The 22,163-nt window shown below is 34.8% G+C and overlaps 1 protein-coding gene across 2 annotated transcripts in view; it reads right to left on the bottom strand.

Moving 5' to 3' along the window:
- Window positions 1–18,602: 18,602 nt before the first annotated feature.
- Window positions 18,603–22,163, bottom strand: part of LOC145266601 (fructose-bisphosphate aldolase A-like) — a 38,053-nt gene continuing 34,492 nt past the window's right edge. For both annotated transcript variants that reach the window (XM_080122476.1, XM_080122467.1), the window contains one exon: window positions 18,603–19,378. In XM_080122476.1, coding sequence (XP_079978602.1) covers window positions 18,702–19,378 — 677 coding nt within the window. In that variant the 3' untranslated portion in view covers window positions 18,603–18,701. The remainder of the gene's footprint in view (window positions 19,379–22,163) is intronic.

Genomic DNA, 22,163 nt, shown 5'->3' with positions numbered 1-22,163 from the left:
TACGATTGCCAAGGTTATTGTAAGACAATAGCACTTGAGTCAAGTGTCAGTAAATAAATTAGATCAGAGAAACTACAATGGTCAACTGTGACAAGTGGATTTATGTAAGTTTTGCTTAGAAATAAACCAACTAGAAAAATGTTCATCGAATTCGTTGGATGCAATTGAAAGCAATGATGTGGAGTAATTAACAACACACACATTGACTCCGGCTCATGTAACTTTTTTTGCGTTGCCTCCTGCCTCAAAGTTTTGGAAAGTAGAAAAAATAGGAATGGAGTATACAAAACGAAGAGGAAATGCGGTTATCAGTAGAACAAAGGAATGGAAGTTGTTAATTAGGGTTAGGGTTAGGGTAGACAAAAGAACTCTGGAGTGTGGTTGTAATAACGATGTGGCAGTAACGGCAACACAATACTATAAAGTTGCGTCCCGGCTGACTATGATATGGTCGTATTCAAGTCCAATGTGAACAGGTTCTTTTTTTTTATTATTTATTATTCCATTTTCACCTAAAACAAGCCACAATGCCACTTTGATGTAAGGGGCTACTATTGGGAACAAAAGTTGCAGGAATACTATGTAGGGACTTGAGCAGCAAGATGTCTGCTCACATTACACTTGAACTTCTGCATGTCAGTACAGTTGGGGAAGTAGGAACCTGAAGGAGAGTTTCAGAATCTAGCAGTTCTGAGGAAGAAACTATTAGAGTAGAAGGCCTTCTTACATCTAGGGATCTCTACTGTGTAGGGGGTGGGACTTTGCTGCTTCTCAGGTTTGTCGGAGGGTATTTACATCGAGATGTACAAGGGCTTATAGTTCGTCAGAGCATCAACCATTAAAATATTTGTAGAGCAGGTAGAGGGATGCAACAGAGGTTGAAGGTTTGATTGAGAAGGTTTCTTATAATTATTGAAGGAAACAAGTTTAGTCTTAGCAGCATTGAATGTGACCATCCATTTTTGTCCCCATTCCACTACAGATTGGAGGTCATTCCCTAGTGTCTCTGCCATTTCCTAAGATTTGTATTCATTTGTTTTCCCCTCGTGCCTGTTATGGAGCGTGGTGTCATCAACAAATATACCCATCTCAGAAACAATTTTATCAGGGAGGTCATTTATGAATATCAGGAATAATAAAAGTCCAAGGACAGACCCCTAAGGTATTCCCGCATTTATATCATATTGTTTAGATGTATGATTTTCGAGGACAACTTGGATTCTTCTCTTATTTAAGAAAGATTTAACTACATTATGTATTCTTCCAGTGATAATGTATGATTTGATTTTCCTGAGAAGACCATCGTGCCATACCTGTCAAAAGCCTTAGATATATCTATGGCTAACGATTTATCTTCACCTGCTTTGTCCAGTGAATGGTATGTATGTTCAGAGATTAAAGTTAGGATATCTGCTGTGGAATGGGCTTACCTAAATCCATATTGTTGGTCGGTCAGAAGTTTAGCATCTGTAAGGTGATGGACTAGAGCTTGGTTAATTATGAACTCAAATATTTTGGTGAAAAGCGGGAGGAGGCTAATGCGGCGATAATTTAGTGGGTCAGTTTTTTCGCCAGGATTCTTGAAAACTGGTACTACAGAAGCAGTTTTCCAGCAGTCAGAAAAGCAAGATTCGTTAAGGCATTTATTGTAAAGTTTGGAGAAGACTGGAGCAACCTCAGCAGAGTATTTTTTAAAGATCACATCCGAGATGAGACTGGGTCCACATGCTTTTGAGGTGTCTAGTTTTTTTATGATATCATGCACCTGACAAGGGGTCATTTTCAGATCATCTAGTGTGGCGTCTGTCCGCAAAGGAAAGCCATGGAGGAAGTAGTTTGCTGGGTCCTATGTAGAGTTTGAGGCAAACCGACTAGCAAGCATATTAGCCTTCTCGGTTGCCATGGAAACAACTTTATGATCGTTGCATAGTGAGGAAATTGTTGATTGTCCATTATTTATTGCACTGTTATAGATTTTCCAGCAATCACAAGTTCCTAATTTCTGTGCTTCGATGTGTTTTCTGGTGGTTTCGGTATATTCTCTCTTAACTGACACTATTTTTTTTTCTTACAATTACTTCTAACTTTAATAAACCTTGTCATGGACTTATGCATGCTGCCTTTGTGCAATGGCAGCTGCACAAGTAGAAGTAAACCATTGGGGAGGGTGGGGATTGCTATAGAATTTCCACATGGGAAATGGAAAAGTCATCATCTAAAGTAAATAATTATCAAATGTCCATTATGTTAACTATTTATCCTTTGTTGTGTTGTGGGGTGGGAGTGTTTATAATAGAAGAGATTTATTGTAATGGAGTTCTATTAACTATTAACCCTTATCCTTGAGTGGCTTCCGGGCTTTGATAAGTGGTGATTATATGAAGTAAAAAAAAAGTCGTAAAATGGGATTGGAAAATCAGTGCTCCAGGAGGGGAGCAACCTGACCTGCAAAAAAAATTCTTCGGCACCCCCGTCAGCGTTCCCCGGTAGGGGCGCCTCAGGCGATCAGCGATAAACTAATTCATTCTGAAAGAGAGAATGCAAAGCCTGAGAGGGTGGACCTCCTAGAACTGCACAGGACCAGCATCATGCCACAATCAACATGGAAAAGTTCATTACAAGAATGGTCTAAACACTGTTGATTTTGGTGCCATGGCAAAAACATTAGCAAATGTAAATTGTTTAGATGTTGCTTTCAATGTATATAGTGATTGTTATATAGAAACAGTCTCCAACCAAATTGTAAATTGTTTAGATGTTGCTTTCAATAAAAATCTACACAAATTTGGTGACAAAAAAGACTACTTGTAGATACGAGTGAATGAGTCTGCCACGTCTACCGTGAGACAACACTGTAGGGATTGGCCACGATGATTGAAACCAGGCTGCTTCTTTAACACAATATCAAGTGATATTTATTTAGCAAATGTGTGGAAAGATGATACGATTGCCAAGGTTATTGTAAGACAATAGCACTTGAGTCAAGTGTCAGTAAATAAATTAGATCAGAGAAACTACAATGGTCAACTGTGACAAGTGGATTTATGTAAGTTTTGCTTAGAAATAAACCAACTAGAAAAATGTTCATCGAATTCGTTGGATGCAATTGAAAGCAATGATGTGGAGTAATTAACAACACACACATTGACTCCGGCTCATGTAACTTTTAAAAGATCCGTTTCGCTTTGGTTGCGACTCTAGCATAATAATTCGCCTTCAATTCTAGCAATAATTTATATATCTATATAATAAAGTTAAGCCGGTTGGATTTGCAAAGTCTGTCAACGATGTATTTTCTCCTATAAAACCAGTATTTCGTTCTGAATGATCAGGAAATTACGGAAATTATTTGTCCGTGTTTTTATTTTTTTTATTTTTTTTTGTATTTAGAAAAAGAGAAATAATTAACACAGCAAGCAGCTTATGTGTTACACTAACCTGTAAAAATATATTTGGTAATCAAATTCCTAGATGGAGTTGAAAGCAATGACGTGGAATCGATAATATAATCCAATGTTTCAAGATATTCATTTGAAAGCAAGAATATTCTAGCTCAAAAACTTTACTAAAACTCACGAAATTTGAAAAAGTTTGACTTTTTCTCAGATTTCTGAAATTTTGAAAGGTTTGATTCGAACTTAAGAAATCTGTTAGTTCTGTGTATTTGGTTCGCTTTTTTGTACCCTTAATGTTCACCCTTTGAACTGTTGGAACGGCGAAATCTACGATCTGGTAGTTTTTTTTTTTCTTGTTAACTATTGTAACATCCGGTATCTTATCTTGGATGGATTTATCCGTTCGTACTTCCATAGTATTTTATGATTTTCGTTTTCAAGTACTGCTACCGGTTTGTGTTGGAATCATTTATCTGTGTGTTCTCTTACTGATCAGAATTTAGTATTAACTATTTTAATTTTTTAATTTAAAGGTGATCGTCGTATCTTTTAAATCAGTTTAGTAAGATATATATATTTTAGTGCACCGTTTATTATGTCATCAGATAATGCTATTTAGATGCATTTTCTCTTGTTAAGCTATAATATAAATCTGACTTGTCTGTATAAATGTATGTATGTATGTATGTATGTATGTGTGTGTATGTGTGTGTATGTATGTATCTCTGCCTAAAACTTTTGACAGAAGCGACAGATTTTCACGAAATTGGTATCGTTTTGAAGCTCGACCCTTCAGACGACAAATATCGAAAAATTGGCTAAAAACATTAATTTCTTTCACCCTCAACCGGGCAGTTTTTACACCGATATTTTCGAAAGTCATCCCCTCTTTTCGATTGACTAGCCTTAATTTAAAACTTCGCCACTTCTGGTTTTCCGATGAATGCAACAGCATTACGTCACGTTTTTTTTTTAATGCTTTTTTCTTCCTTCTCAGTACGGGTTCAAGCCTGCCTGCCTACAACCACTTTTTTTTTGTTGCCTAACACACACCTCCAAATCCCTGGGCAACATCGGGCACCTAGGCTAGTATGTAATAAGGAGTATACCAAAAGAAGAGGAAATATGTTTATTAGTAGAACAAATGAGAGGAAGTTGTTCACTGGAATAGACAAAGGAAAACTCAGATGCAGTTGTAATGAATTATTTAAAAAATCATCGTTTACGTTTTTAGAATTCCACGTTAATGGACGAAATGTAAAGAACCATGCAAAAATGATGAAATAGCAACATTTTGGTATCAAATATCCTTTTTAACTAGAATTTTTGAGATAAGGATTAATCATATGCATTGTTTAGATTTATTGGACTACTGTTCTCATCTTGAGTGTCATTTTCACAATGTTTTGATTGATCTAACCTCTACCCTACTTCAGGTGTATATTTTCGAACTCGAAAATCTGCACGGAATTTCAAATGATACCTTTTATTTAATCCACGAGGATAGCATGCTCTCATTCCGTCAACTATGACTGAGTAGAATTCTTAAGTACTGAGGATTGAACCTCCTCTAAAAAATTCAGAAACATAGCCAATTTTAGTTAGAATTAACTAGTTTTATTCGGGGTTAGCTAATTTTAGTTATAGTTTGTTACTTTTAATCATAGTTTGTCAATTTTAATCATAGTTTGTCAATTTTAATCATAGTTTGTCAATTTTAATCATAGTTTGTCAATTTTAATCATAGTTTGTCAATTTTTATTGATTCTTTAAGCAATGAGTTTGCTCTGACGTCAACTCTGACACATTGAAAAAAAAAAGATTACAAAAAACAAGTATGGACCGAAATGACATTTAAAAACTTTATTTTATTTGTTTCTGTTGAGATGTGAAAGATTTTGGAACATCCCGTTTAATGTTTTTCTTTTTTAATGGAAAGTTTGTTACTATACTGCTCTTAACCTAACCCTAACCCTAACCCTTAGCTAATGTCAAAACTAAAGGAAGAGATAGTGTCCGAGAGAACGTTCTCATGACAACAGAACATATACTACACTATCCTCTTAAAAGCAGACATAATGGTGCCATGATGAACGAACATATACTACACTGTAGTTTTGGAGGATGAAATCATGACAACAAATAAAAGAACAGATACTACAGTCAAAATATCATGTAACCTTGTACTTGTTGTAGCATCCATTCTGGATGGGTTGAGCTGACTTCCAGCACAAGAGGAAGTTACTAGAGAATATAAAATTTACAATCGGTTCTTAGTCGTATGGACAGCATATCCCAGATGTTAGTTTTGTAGTTTTTCTTTGAGGGAGAATGAAGAAATATATCACTGTTGGCCAACATAGAGCGCCTGGCATTCCTAAGTGTCACTCATCTAGTATTGACTAGGCTGAACATTGCTTAACTTTGGTAATCTAATGGAAATCAATGTGTCAACATGATCATGCCACAAAAATATCACTTGGTTCGTAATAAATGGAAGATTCCCTTATAATATAATTTATAACATAACGATTACCTTTACCAAGAAGGTTATATATTCGATTACCTTTACCAAGAAGGTTATATATTCGATTTGTTTGCATCAATTGCTTGACCAATTGTCAGAATACTTGGTTAAAATATTGCCATAATGGGAATCTTCACTCCACCTCCTCGCTATTGGTAAATACTCAGAGCTAAGAGGAACGTGAAGTAAAGATGCTTTGTTATCAAAACCAAAATGCTCCACTGGATTTTGAGAATCTCTCTCTCTCTCTCTCTCTCTCTCTCTATATATATATATATATATATATATATATATAAGTGGAAATGTCTGTGTGTGTGTGTGTGTGTGTCTGTCTGTCTGTGTACATTTCCCTTCCAAATAACTCTGTCAATTTTCGGTCTACAGACTCGAAATTTGACATATGGGGTATTGAGATTTGGGAAATCTTTTTAATCGGATTTCGGTCAGAAATTTTGCTGTTAAGGGGCCAAAGTTCAACGATTTGACCTTCGAGAACTCCTTAAAACTCCTCCGCCAATTTTGGGTCTAAACACTTAAAATTAGATTACTTCGATATGGATCTAATTTTATAATCTGATTTGTGCCCAAAACAATAAACGTTAAGGGGTCAAAATTGGGGTCAAAGTTTTAAAAAAATTGATCTCTGCGGTTTCTAGCAAATAAGTCAGCCAATTTTTGGTCTAAACATTTGAAATTTTACATAAAATGTATTCAGACATAGGGCAAGCTTTTTAATCATTTTTTTTCTGAAAATTTGATTTTCAAGGGGTTAAAGTTAAAAAAATTTTTACCTCTGCGGTTTCTAGCAAACTATTAAGCCAATTTTGGGTCTAAACATTTGAAAATTTACATAAAGGGTATTCAGACTTTCAGCAAGCTTTTTAATCAGTTTTTAGTTGGAAATTTGACTGCCAAGAGGTCAAAGTTGAAAGAGTTGACCTTTGCAGATTCTACCAAACTCCTCCGCCAGTTTTGGGTCTAAACGCTTGAAATTTTATATGTAGGTTACTTGGATATGGATCAAACATTTTCATTTGATTTGAGCCCAAAACAATAAATATTAAGGGATTAAAATTAGGGTCAAAATAAAAGAAAATTTGACCACCGCGGTCTCTAGCAACTTTTCACTATGGTAGGTATAGAAAGGCATTACCATACATATTCACACTTTTTAATATATACATATGCACACTTTTTAATATATACATATTCACACTTATTAATATATACATATGCACACTTTTTAATATATACATATGCACACTTTTTAATATATACATATGCACACTTTTTAATATATACATATGCACACTTTTTAATATATACATATGCACACTTTTTAATATATACATATTCACACTTTTTAATATATACATATGCACACTTTTTAATATATACATATGCACACTTTTTAATATATACATATGCACACTTTTTAATATATACATATTCACACTTTTTAATATATACATATGCACACTTTTTAATATATACATATGCACACTTTTTAATATATACATATGCACACTTTTTAATATATACATATGCACACTTTTTAATATATACATATGCACACTTTTTAATATATACATATGCACACTTTTTAATATATACATATTCACACTTTTTAATATATACATATGCACACTTTTTAATATATACATATGCACACTTTTTAATATATACATATGCACACTTTTTAATATATACATATGCACACTTTTTAATATATACATATGCACACTTTTTAATATATACATATGCACACTTTTTAATATATACATATTCACACTTTTTAATATATACATATGCATATAAAGTTATGAATAGTACATAGGGCCCGAGCAAAGCCGGGCTGAACTGCTAGTATATACTATGAAGAAATAAAAGCCAGATATGGCTTTGTCCCATCCTTATATTTTTAGACACTCTCAAAATATTCTACTGGAATTCTCTTTCAATTTCATATAGTGAGGTAGTTTCAGGTCTTTGGTTAAAACAAGTTTGGGTTTCCGTTTTGCAATATTTTGTTGTATCGTTTATCACTATCATTATTTGTACTCACGAGGAGTTTTCACACAGGTCATTATCAGAGATTGCTCACTGACAACAACCGGTGGTGTTCCTTTGGGTCTGGGTGGCAACAAGCATCCCCAAATTTCCAGTACTCCCCACCCCTTTTGATAACCTCTGCAAATGAATTTCTCATATACCTTCCCAAAATCCCAATCCTCTCTGCACTCATCCAGTAGAGGCCTGGTTAATGCTCTTTCTTCTTGGTCGTTGCATCCTCCTTGACCCTTCTCGTCTATTTGGTGTGATACCAGTTGATGCTGACACAGCAATTTTATAGTTGGGAGGGGATGACGGTAGATGATTTAATTTTGTGATTTCACTTTTGTTTCCATGTGGTGCTCCTCTATCTTTTTTATTTTACTTCTGTTGTATTTTCTAAATGGTCGATTAGCGTTTGTAGCTCATGTGGATTAGTTTATGCACTCCAGGGTTTTCCTTAAGATTTCAGCCGTTTTCATTATTGTTATCTGTTGTATCTTCTCAATCTTCCCCTTGATTCCAATTTCTCCCATTCTGTTTTTTTTTTTTAAGTTTTTTTTCAAGATTGTTTCTAATACGCTTATGATTATTGATGTTATCTTGCCTTTCTTCATCTTCCACATCCCTTTCAGTTCTGTGTATTTTCTTCACTTCTTTGTATCCTTAATATTCACCCTATAGTCGGCTGAGACGGCCAAATCTACGATTTGGTAATTTTTTTCTTTTAGTTAACTATTATAACACCTGGTATCGTTGCTTATACTTCCATGTCTCATAGTATTTTATGATTTTCGTTTTCAAGTGCTGCTATCGGTTTGTGTTTGTACCATTTATCTGTTGTTTGCATAATTCCCAGTGTACTGCCTTCCTACCTTGTCATGTCTATTCTTATATTTTTTGGGGGCTTCTTTGCTGCATTCACTTAATATGTTGTTTATCGTTATGTCTCTTTGTCCACAGAGTTTGCATTTGCTGTTTTCTTGCGTCTTACTGATTTTCGCTTTAATATAGTTACTTCTAATCGTGTTATTGTTGTGTGGTTGTTATTAGTGATTCAGTTTCTTTGTTTAGGTGTCCTTTCGTAGCCATATTCGTTTGTGTAGCTGTTTCTCTTCCCATTTTTCTTTTCTTGTCTTATACCTTGTTCTATTTTTTGTTCTTCACATTATTCTTTCCTGGAACTGCCCGCCTGTTGCTTTCACTGGCCTGCCTCCCTACTAATTACAACATGGTAGCCTCCTATTTCAATGTAAACAAGGTATTTTGGAGCCGTCTCATTAAATAATCCAAATTCTACCCAATCTACATCATTAAAGATGACTATATTCATTAACCCTTATGCTCGAGTGACCTTCGGGCCTTGATAAGTGGTGATTCTCTTGTAAAACAAACTATTTTAGATACTATGCATAACAGAACCTATGACAAGTTTTGTGAGTGACTTCAGTTGCTAAACGACTCTGGACGACTACATACCAATTGAGAATCCATTCACGGCAATCAGTTTGACAGAAACTGAGATATTTCGGTCACTTCATATCTGTTGGCTGCTCAGATTATTCTTTCTTTAGAGGTGCTGGCTTAATTCTCCTCAACTTTCCGACCTTGGTGCATATCTTTCTGCGATGAGAAGGAATTACATACTAGCGGTATTTTTAATTGTTGAAAAAAGACTTCAAACTGGTATATAATAGTCAAGAGTCATTTCTCAACAATCAGTTTGGCAGAAACGAGGCCATTTTGGTGACATTTTATCTGTTAGGCTGAGGTAGTAGACCTGGGTAGTGGTAGGAGGTCCACCATCCCAAGTTTGTCTTTTCTTTTTGGGGAGGAGATAGTTTGTTGCTAACTCTCTAAGGTACCTTGACTGGAGAATATCTAGTTTTGGAAAAGTTTTTTTCACATACTATTCTAGATATCTATAAATATACCACCATGTTGTCTTATTTATTATTGACCTTTCAAGGTCACAACATTAGCGACGAACACCCGGTCTCATTGGGACACAAAATAACCTGAATTATGTTGCACTGGTAACGACAACTTGGACTTATGTCATGTACAACATAACCATTACTAGAATTGCAGTGTTTGGTTTTAGATAAAAACACTTGAGTGGTGTGCTTGAAAAAAATGTTGATTTAACAGTAATTTAAATTTGAAAATCAAATTAAATGAAATTAACTTCATATTGCAGACGAGGATTTTTATAATACAGACTCTGGGAATTGGGCCAATTTAAAAAAAGGTTTATTTGCTATTAAGAAAGTTTGGTTTGGTTGACCATTCCAAATTCATCACTTACATATTGCCACCAAAATTACAACCTTACATTTGTTGAAGCAATGCAATTATCAATTAAATTGTTTAGCGCCTCTTTTCCAAAATAAGGAACATAAACGATAATTTAGCTAGTGAACAAATTCTGCGATTATTTCAAATTGTCAGAGTTGAGAGCTAACAATTTTAAATTTCTAATATTCACACAGGGCTTAGTATCGAATACAGACGCTGAAATCAGACGAAGGATTCTTAACAAACTATCAATAATAAACTCAGGGACATAAGTTGAAGGGATACTATGTAGGGAGTTGAGTTGAAGGGATACTATGTAGGGAGTTGAGCAGCTGTCTGTTCACATTACACTTGAGCATGTCAGTACAGTTGGGGAAGTAGGAACCCGAAAGAGAGTTCCAGAGTCTATCAGTTCTGGGGAAGAAACTATTAGAGTTGAAGGCCTTCTTACATCTAGGGATCTCTACTGTGTAGGGGTGGGACTTTGCTGATTGTAGGGTTTGTTATTTACATCGAGGGGTGCAAGAGCTTGTAGTTCGTCAGAGCATCCACCATTAAAATATTTGTAGAACAAGCAGAGAGATGCAACATTTCGTCGATGGGACAGAGGTTGAAGCTTAGATGACAATTCAGGACCTATCAAGTTGGTGACTCTCTTTTGAACTCTATCCAGGAGTGAGAGACAAGTAGCAGATGCACCATCCCAAATATGAAAACAATACTCCATACATGAGCGAATGGTGGCCTTATAGAGGTACAGGATACTTTCGGGCATAAGAAACTTTCTAGCGTTGTAGAGAGAGCCCACCTTCCTCACAACAGCCTTACCAATGCTCTCAATGTATCTGTTCCAACTCATGACCCCCGCAAGTGTTAATCCGAGGAGTTTGAAAGAAGTACTTTCAGGTAATGTATCTTTAGCCATAGCTATTGGTGATTGAGAAGGTTTCTTATAATTATTGAAGGAAACAAGTTTAGTCTTAGCAGCATTGAATGTGACCATCCATTTCTGTCCCCATTCCACTACAGATTGGAGGTCATCCTCCAGTGTTTCTGCCATTTCCTTAGATATATGTTTATTTGTTTTCCTGTCGTAACTGTTATAAAGTGTGATGTCATCAGCAAATATACCCATCTCAGAGACAATTTTATCAGGGAGGTCATTTCTGAATAATAAAGGTTCAAGGTTCGATACCTGAGGTGTGCCTGTATTTATATCATATTGTTTAGATGTACGACCGTCGGGGACAACCTGGATTTTTCTCTTATCTAAGAAGGATTTAATTATGTTAAGTATTCGTCCAGTGATAGTATATAATCTGATTTTTCTGAGAAGACCATCGTGCCATACCCTGTCAAAAACCTTAGATGTATCTAGGGCTACCGCTCTACCCTCCCCTGCTTTGTCTAATGTATGGTATACGCATTCAGAGATTACAATTAGGATATCTGCTGTAGAACAGGCTTGCCTAAATCCATATTGTTGGTCGGTCAGAAGTTTAGCAGCTGTAAGGTGATGGACTTGGTTTATTATGGACTCAAATATTTTGGCAAAAACAGGAGGAGGCGAATGGGGCAATAATTTAATGGGTCAGTTCTTTCACCAGAATTCTTGAAAACTAGTACCACAGAAGCAGTTTTCCATCAGGCAGGAAAGCAAGATTCATTAAGGCATTTGTTGTAAAGTTTGGAGAGGACTTGAGTAACCTCAGCGGAGCATTTTTTAAATAGCACAGCCAGGATGAGATCGGGTCCACATGCTTTTAAGGTATCTAGGTTTTTTATGATATCATGCACCCAAAAAGGGGTAATTTTCAGATCATCTAGTGTGGCGTCTGTCCACAAAGGAAAATCAGGGAGAGAGCGGTTTGTTGGGTCCAATGTAGAGTTTGAGGCAAACCGACTAGCAAGCATGTTAGCTTTCTCGGTTGCCATGCAAACAAACTGATGATTGTTTGATAGTGGGGGAATCGTTGACTGCCCATTATTTACGACACTGTTGTAGATAGTAGACAAATTTTTGTATTCCCATGCATTTTCTGTTTGTTTCGGTATATTCTCTTTTAGCCGTCACTATTTCTTTCTTACAATTATTTCTTGCTTCTATAAACTTTTTCTCTGTTTGTAATGGACTTATATCAATTAAATCTGTGGTACACATGCTGCCTTTGTGCAATGGCAGCTGCACAAGTAGAAGTAAACCATTGGGGAGAGTGCGGTTTGCTATAGAATTTCCGCGTGGGAACATGTGCTTCAATTGCAGTTTTCAATTGCAGAATACAGAATAAATACACATGAGGATTTACAGATTTTGGGATAGAGTTTAGGGGTACAAAAATTGGAATAATGTTTATCATGCAAAACAGACACAGGCAGTGGTCTGGAGGCTAAGTATCTATTGGACATAATTGGATAGCAGCGCCATTTGATTAGTTTGGAGAGAACATATGAAACATCTATTCAGTATAGATTTAAGTAGCGATATAACTATGAAAATACATTTCTATGCAGGTATAACTGGAAGTAAGGTATAAGCTATCGAAGATCCAGTATAAGTAATTTGATATAAAATAGTATTACGGACATACTTATAGCATATACGAAATTGTAGATATTAAGTATATTACTTAATAAAGTTATTCTGCACTTTAACGTTTAAAGATACTTCTCGTTTTATTAGATTCAGAAATGTATTTTGCGTAATCATTATTAGCAGTTTTTTTTTCTTATATTAATTGGCTTAGAAGAAATAGTTTGTACTAAGGATAAAATAAAATTGTTAATGTACATCAAAAGGATGGTACTAGGGCATTGGTTAGCGCAGAGATTTGGCCGTGACTAATCAGTTTAAAAATAGGAAATTAATCTATCATGATTTCTATCTATTTTTGAAGGATGCACAAACTGTGGAATTGTCTTCCGTTTTCCTGCTTTCCAGCTGATTACAAAATGGTTGTCTTCAAGTCTAACGTAAACAAGTTTTTGATGAGCCGTTCCATGTAAGTTAACAAATTTACCGAATCTCCATTACTAACGATTACTATATTGTCCAATTTCTACTGTACCCTCTTTAACCCTTATCCTCGAGTGGCCTCTTGGCCTTGATAAGTGATGATGCCCATGTAAAAAAAAAAAAGGGAAGAAAAAGTGGGGCCTTAATGACCATGTGCGTGCTTTTCAATGGGTAATTTTTTTCCTTGTATTTAATTTGAAGGATGATTCTTGACTTCTTTTCTAATGCTTTTTTTTTTTTTTTTTTTACATAGGCATCACCACATTATCAAGGCCAAGAGGCCACTCAAGGATAAGGGTTAAAGAGTGTACAGTAGAAATTGAACAATATAGTAATCATTAGTAATGAAAATTTGGTAAATTTGATAACTTATATGGAACGGCTCATCAAGAACTTATTTACTTTAGACTTGAACACAACCATATTGTAGTCAGCCGGAAAGCAGGAAAACGGAAGACAATTCCACAGGCGTGCAGTTCTAAGAAAGAAGCTTTGTTCATGGAATCTACGTTTAGGTTTAGGCACAGATAAAGAGTGGGGGGAATTATTGATAGTGTTTACAGCTAGACGAGTGTTTCTTGTGAAAGTTTGGCGAGGGGGGACCATAGATTGAAGCTCAGTCGAACACTTTCCATGAAAATAACGATACATCAGAGACAAACTCGCAACATCTCTTCTGTGAGATAGAGGTTGCAAGAAAGAGAAAAGGACATCTCCTACGAGGCTACGAAGTCTATTTTGAACTCTATCAAGACAGGCCAAGTCTTTTCTAGCAGCTCCTGCCCAGATGTGGCAACAGTATTCCATCCTTGGACGTACCTGGCTCTTATATAGATAGAGAATAGCATCAGCAGTGAGATATCTACCGGATCGATAGAAAGATCCCACCATTTTTCCAGCTGTTTCAAAATAGACAAACTCGGTTTCCACTGTTAATAAATGCTAGCAAAAGGTAACACATTTTCTCTAAGTCGAGAGACGGAAATCTGGAAACAGTTAAAAGCAATTAGGCAGAAGAAAATATAGAAGAACTAAGATAAAATTTTAAAAAATTATATTTGAAATATTTACCGTTCAGAAGTTTAGCTTAAAGTAGGAATAATAGTGCGTTTTTTTAATTTCTTTTCTTTTTTTTTATCCCCAAACCAGGTACTTCTGTGACCTCGCATGGGCAGTTATGATTTGTTGATTTAATACTAGAGGATATATACCTGTTGATATGTTACACTCCTCTAAATAATTGGAAAGGATTTAACAATGCTTTCTATTTCATCGTAAGTTGTCTAGGAAATTTTTCCCTTGGAACGATGAACAGGTCCAAAACTTGAACCTCAAACATCTATATGTCAAAGTCAAAGTCAAAGTTAAAACAGTTAATTAAACTGAAGCACCTGTTAAAACTATACAAGTAAAGGGAAAAGACGGGGTAAGTGAAAACACGTCTATTGAAAGGATATGGTTTTGCAACTGGTTAATTTTAGAGGAGTTTTTATAATTAAAATATTGTTCATATATTAGTTTAAGAATAATTTAAAATGATTAACTGTTATGCAAAGTGGTATTTGGAATTAAAATAAATATCCAGAGTCATGTATCAAATTTGAAGTCGATAAGAGCGAAAAGTAAAATATATCTATTCAATATAGGTTTAAGTAACCATGTAATTATGATTAAAAGTACATTTCAATACAGGTAAAAACGGGAATAAGGTATGAGCGATGAAATTTCGTTATAAATAATTAAATATAATTGGTCATATTTGCAGTAGATACGAACATACAGAAATTGTAGATATTAAGTATATTATAAAGTTTTTTTTTTTACTTGTTTTGTTTTAAAGAAAAATCCCCATTTCATTAAAGTTTGGAAGCGCACTCTGGAGAACATAAGCAGCAGCGGTTTCTTTATAATAACTTGAATTAGTGAAAGTATTTCGAACTCGGGTAAAGAAAACAATAATGTATATTAAAACTTCAAGAAGATGTCGTTAAGGTATGATTAATGGATTACAATGAGTTAAGATAAGGTCGATATAGCATAGAAAATATATGCAGTGATTTGAAATCAATAATTTTCAAGCTAGTAAAAATGTTTCCCGATTTTGCAGTGACAGAATTCAAAATTGCAGGCGTTTAGGCAAAAAGATAACGGCAGAAAACAATCTTTTAGAATGCATAAAAGACACATACAGTCAATATGTATAATTTGAGTACAAAAATAAAATAAAACATTGTTTGTAATGTTTAAGAATTAAAAGATTTGTGGAAAAATAAAAATAAAAATGAAATGAATATTTTTATTGTTGTTGTTGTTGTTGTTATTATTATTATTATTATTATTATTATTATTATTATTATTATTATTATTGTTTTTATTATTGTTTTTATTATTGTTGTTATTATTATTATTGTTTTTATTATTGTTGTTATTATTATCATTATTATTTTTTATTGTTATTATTATTATTATTATTATTATTATTGTTATTATTATTATTATTATTATTATTATTATTATTATTGTTATTATTATTATTATTATTTTTATTGTTATTGTTGTTATTATTATTATTATTGTTGTTATTATTATCATTATTATTTTTTTTTATTGTTATTATTATTGACTCACAATGCAGCTTTCACGCAGGTCATCAAAGATTTCTACTTTGAAAACAATCTGTGGTGTTCACTGGAAGCTGAGTGACAACAAGTCTCCCCAGATTTCCAGCCTTCCCCACCTTTTTCGATAACATTTACAAATTAATTTGCATTATCACAACAGCTGCTTACCATTGATTTCTCGTTGGCACCGGACATTGGTCTTCACTGGAATTTGAGTGGCAATAAGCCTCCTCAAGATCCCAGTTCTCTTTGCACTTGTCCAGCCTGTGCACGTGGCTCATGCGTATTAATCTCCGCATTTTCCTCAATATTTCAGCTGTTTGTATTATCATTATTCGTTGTATCTTTCTAACTATTCCTCTGATTCCAATTTCACCCATTCTTTTTTAAAAGGTTTTCAGGATTGTTCCTAGTGCTCCTACTATTATAGGTACTATCTTGATTTTCTTCATTATCCATATCCCTTTCAGTTCTCTGGGTAGCTTTGTGTATTTGCTCCGTTTCTCCTTTTCTTTGATATTCACCCTGTGGTCAGCTGGAACAGCAAAGTCTACGATTTATCAGGACTTTTCTTTCTTATTAATTATTACAACATCCGGTCTTCTTGCTTGGATGGGTTTATCAGTTTGTATGTCCATGTCCAATAGGATTTTGTGATTCTCGTTTTCAAGTACTGTTGCTGGCTTATGCTCGTGTGAAGCCATGGAGCGATCCCTTCCCAGGGGATTCCTTTGTCATTATTATTATTATTATTATTATTATTATTATTATTATTATTATTATTATTATTATTATGTGCATTTTCATTGTAAAATTGTTCACAAAACTAAAAATGGTGTCATGATCTGGAACATAAATTTAATATCTGCACATTGTTTGGATGTCAACTGTGTTGGACATCAATAATAAATGCTATTGAGATATTATATATATATATATATATATATATATATATATATATATATATATATATATATATATATATATATATATATATATATATAAGAAATTTATTACTGTGAATCCAGAATGAGTTTACATATTGTTTCAACTAGAGGAAGATCCTCAAAGAGAGGAAATATCCAACTAGCATCGTCAGAATCCATAGATGGACTTTTCTTTCTTATTAATTATTACAATTATGAATTCTGACGATGCTAGTTGGATATTTCCTCTCTTTGAGGATCTTCCTCTAGTTGAAACAATATGCAAACTTATATATATATATATATATATATATATATATATATATATATATATATATATATATATATATATATATATATATATATATATATGGTTAAAACGGCAAACAAAGCCATTACTGACAATTATGTAAGATAGATCTTTTGATTGGTAATTACTTCGACGTAAAAATAGTTGGCCAATGAATGTTTGTCAAAACGAATCCAAAGATGATGATGATGATGATGATGATGATGATGATGATGATCATCATCATCATCATCATCATCATCATCGATTTAACATCCATTTTAAATGCTGGCATGTGTTAGACGGTTTTAAGTAAGTAACCTATCTTGAGCCTTTCTCTTTATTTATCCCAGTTTTTTTTTTTAAATAAAGAGGAAGAAATAGCTGACCAGTGATATTTTAGTTTGGAAATCAATTTAGAAAAGCTGTTTATCACCATTAGTTTAACATCGGTTTTATACACTGGCATGTGTTGGATGGCTTTTCTAAATTTAGTTCCAAACTAACATATATTTGAACAGACTTTTATTTATCCCTGTTTCTCTTTTTTTTTTTTTTAAAAAAAAGGAGGTATAAATGAAGACCTGGTCAGAAAGAGGTTACTTTTGAAGTCAATTTATTAGAGCCATTTAAACACATACCAACATAGAAAACGTAGGTTAAACTGATGATGATGATGATGATGATAATGATGATGATGATGATGATGATGATGATGATGATGATGATGATGATGATCTCTGATCTCTGTTCTTATCTCTTAATTCAACCTTCACATCCTTTCTCCTGACGATAATCTTTCTCTTTCCCTCATGCATGACTTAAGTTAAAGTCACACACAATTTCTTCACCAGATTTTTTTTTCTGTCCCATTTCCTTATCAACAGGCAATTCATATTCATAATTAATCGAGACCCTTACAGGTTGATACAAGCATGGCACTCTATTCAACTGAAACAAGCAACGGTATTTTCTTCTTCTTCTTCTTCTTCTTCTTCTTCTTCTTCATCATCATCATCAAAGAGACGCAACTCTTTGTTTTGTATCAGAGTTATGCCCCTTGCAATTCAGTAATAATCAGTTATGCCTCTTTCTCTAAGGAATTTTCATGTTCAGAGAAGGAGTCCCAGAACTGGTTGACCTTAACTCTCTTGGTCACTATGGATCGTCGTGTGTGGTCTGCATTCATCCAGGATGCTGTACGACTATGGCTGACGTGTCAGAAATCGACAATAAATGATAACAAGCAGTTAGCTAGAATTCTAGACATGATAGAAGGCTCCTATCGCTTGTGGGATTTGTACACAACTGGCCAACCAGTAGATGGCAAGCAACAAAAAAAGAAAATTGGTTTTCATCAAATGGAAATGGAATCATGTCATCTTTATTAGGGCAATAATTTTATCATTCCACCCTGTATTCTTATAAGTGAGATACGTTTTTTATATTTTTATGTCGTATAGATTGATAGGAAAAAAATAAACAATTTTACTTTTTTTATTCAAAGTTAATGATTTACAAAAGCAATGGAAAAGACGTATTTCCAGTTTTGTAAATGACCATTTCACCTAAAAACAATGTCATTCGATGTCTTCACAAATAAATTTCCCTTTCACTGCTCGTGTAATGTCTTTTAGTCTCTCGAGAAGAAGTTTCTGAGCGAGTCTCAAATTGTCTGGTTCTCCTTTCCATGTTCTCAGGAAATTATTTTGGATGACGTAACCAAAACAAAAAGTGGTTAACCACATTTTCTTTAAACTTTTGCAGATTTTGCAAATATTATTTAAAGTAAATATGGCATCGGCTTCATTCATGTTTCCTGACGCGAAAGCTATACCGGCCACAGCGGGAGGTACCGTCCGCATGAGAGCTGTGACTGTCGCATTTGCAATGTCTTCGTATGTGAACTTCTGATGACAATTCAGTCCAGCGATGACCATATTCGTGCTGAGTATTGTCCCTTCCAAAAAAATATGATGGTCATGAAGAGCCTTGTAGAGCGAACTTAGAATCATTTCCAAGACTTTTTGAGCGGTCATCAAATCATGGTCTCCGTCCGATGCTACTTCGACCATAATTATAGGTAGGATCCCATGTTGCTGACAGACGGAAACATAACGGCCTAAAATGTTGCAATTTTCCGTTATTGCTAAATACGATGGTGCATACTTGCGGATTTTGAAGATACAGTGCCACTTGGCGAAAGATACCCCGGTACTTTTGTAAATTGAACATCTTTCCATAAAACCATCGAGGCCTGCAAAATATTTTTTAAAAAATCATTTTGATATGATTATGTAGTTTGCTTGAAGCATTGTGTATAATTTATAAGTAATTTAATGGAAGACTATATAACAATGTGAAGTATACTGGATTGTGAAAGAAAAACTAAATATTGATTAACAAAACGATTTTGTTGTCACATTCCAGATTTTTACACGGTCACTAAAGTGTTCAGAATTTCACAATATTTCAAGGTATATAACCTCTTTTTCAAGTGTTTCTGTTTCTAGGATTACTCTTTAATAGAAACACTTGACATACCCTTAAAATATTGTGAAATTCCAATAAAGATGTAAGGTTTACTGGGGGGGGACGAAATAATCTTGTTATTCAACATTCATTTTCTTATCTGGTTGATACCATTGGACCATTGGGCGGATCAGGTGATTGCAAGGCTGAAAAGAGGATGAGAACTTTTATCATTACTAACCAGCAGAGCATTACCATCGTTGACCGAGGTATACAAGGCGTGTGTACACATGTAATGATGTCTGGAATTGAAATTACTTGGCCAGTGAAGGTTGAGGACATGTGTTGCATGAATAAAAATAAGAATACAATAATGGATATGCAATGCGAGTAATAAAGACAAGCTTAGATCTGATGACTTCAGAGGAAGATTAAATCTAGACAGTATAGAGGGATGTGTATAGAACAAGAGACTGAGACTATCAGATGTAAGACATATCATTTCTCTACATGCAACACATGTCTCCAATCTTCACTGGGTAAGGCTTCACTTTCATACGTCATGCATACACATGCCTTGCTTAATGATAAGTTGTGATTTGGTCAGCAAAAAAAAACAACAAAAAAACAGTCACATCGAAACTTACACATTGATACACAGGCAATCAGCGAATATCAGTGAACACGTGTAATTATGATTTGGATGGACACTAAATACAACAGTTCTAGTTGATATACAAACCTGATCGAAAGCCTTTTTTTTTTTTAACTTTGGAGTCACCACTTAATAAGGCTTGAAGGCTACTCGAGGATGAGGGTTAATGAATGTAAGATGGTAGTATAGTAATTGTTAATGATGTAAATTGGGTAGAATGTGATTATTTACGGGGATGGCTCAACAAGAACATGTTGTATTCAACTGGGAAGCAGGACAGCGGAACAGTGGTCCACAGGTGGGAAGTTCTGGAAAAGAAACTCTGTTTATGGAATTTGTGTTTAGATTTAGGCAGAGATAGATAGCGGAGGAAATCATTTTTAGTGATTGTAGTTAGTTGATTGGTCTTTGTGAAAGCTTAACAAGGAGGAACTTGCCATGAAAATAGCAATAGAGCAGAGACAGGTTCGCAACGTCTCTTCTGTGGCAAAGAGGTTGCAAGGAAGATCAAAGGAAATCACTTAGTAGGTTTCAAAGCCGGGTTTGAACTCTAGCTAGGCAGGATACGGCACAGCTCCTGCCCAGATATGACAACAGAACTCCATTTTAGGGTGTACTTAGCATTTTTACAGATAGACGATTGCATTGGCAATGTGGTACCTGCTGGAGTAGCAGAGTGATCCAACCATTTTTCCAGCGATCTTGGCAACAGAATTGATATATGTGTTCCATTTCAGATAGGGAGTGAAGATCAGTCTCAGAAGCTTGTCAAGACATGGAGTTTCTTCAAGGCGAGAGCCATTCATTTCAATTGGGGTGTGATGGGGGTCAGAGCGATTATGATGAAAGGAGAGAAACTTGGTTTTTGATGCATTAAAATTAACCAGCCACCTTTTTCCTCATTGGACCATGTTCTCAAGATCAGAAGAGAGAGAATCAGAAAGATCTTGCTCATTGCTGGCCTTTGAAGTGTTGCCATGGATTTTGATGTCATCTGCATAAATGATCTAAGAATGTGATTTGGGAAATCATTGATGAAGATTAGGAAGAGTTTGGCCTAGGATTGAAAAAGAATTTGTGGGGGTAAGATACAACTTCATGCTCAAAATAAACTCTATTACATTTGTACTGTGTTACCTTCAACTCATCTTGTTTACGTTTCTGTATTCTTGTTACAATTAAATTAAAGACATCTTTATATTGTTGCAGAGAAGATCTGGTGTTTTTCTTTGAATTCAGGTGACCCGTTTTCTTATTCAAGTCAAATATGTAGAGACACGGCCGACCCTTTAGACTCCAAGGTTTTTAGCATTTGTTGCATAATTTTAGTTTTCCCGTCGTTTCTGATTTCTCTTATTTCTTTTTCCAAGTTTTTAGTTCCTCCATCCATCTATGCTTCCATTCAGTCTTGAAAGACAAAGGATGCCCCCTTTTTTTTTTTTACATGGTAGTCACCACTTATCAAGGCCTGGAGGCCACTCGGTGATAAGGGTTATTGCGCGTACAGTAATCAATGGGATAGTATCGTAGTAATCGTTAGTATTGGTGATTTGATGAAGTGTTTTACTTAAGAGGGCGGTTCATCAGGAATTTGTTTATGTTGGACTTGAAGACATCCAAGTTGTAGTCAGGTGGGAAACAGGCAAGCGGAAGAGAGTTCCACAGGCATGCACTTCTAAGAAAGAAGCTTTGTTTATGGAATCTACATTTTGGTTTTGGCACAGATAAAGAGTGGGGAAAATTATTGACAGTGGTTTCAGCTAGACGGGTGTTTATCATGAAAGATTGGTGAGGAGGGACCAGAGATTGGAGCTCAGACGAGCACTTGCCATGGAAGTAACAATAAAACAAAGACAGGCTTGCAATGTCTCTTCAGTGGGAGAGGTTGCAGGGCATCTCCCACTAAGCCACGAAG

Source organism: Euprymna scolopes, chromosome 4, assembly GCF_053919585.1.
Source record: "Euprymna scolopes isolate OS-2025 chromosome 4, ASM5391958v1, whole genome shotgun sequence".
Classification (NCBI taxonomy): domain Eukaryota; kingdom Metazoa; phylum Mollusca; class Cephalopoda; order Sepiida; family Sepiolidae; genus Euprymna; species Euprymna scolopes.
The sequence above is the reverse complement of the archived record's forward strand: the minus strand, read 5'-3'. Positions and strand labels throughout refer to the sequence as shown.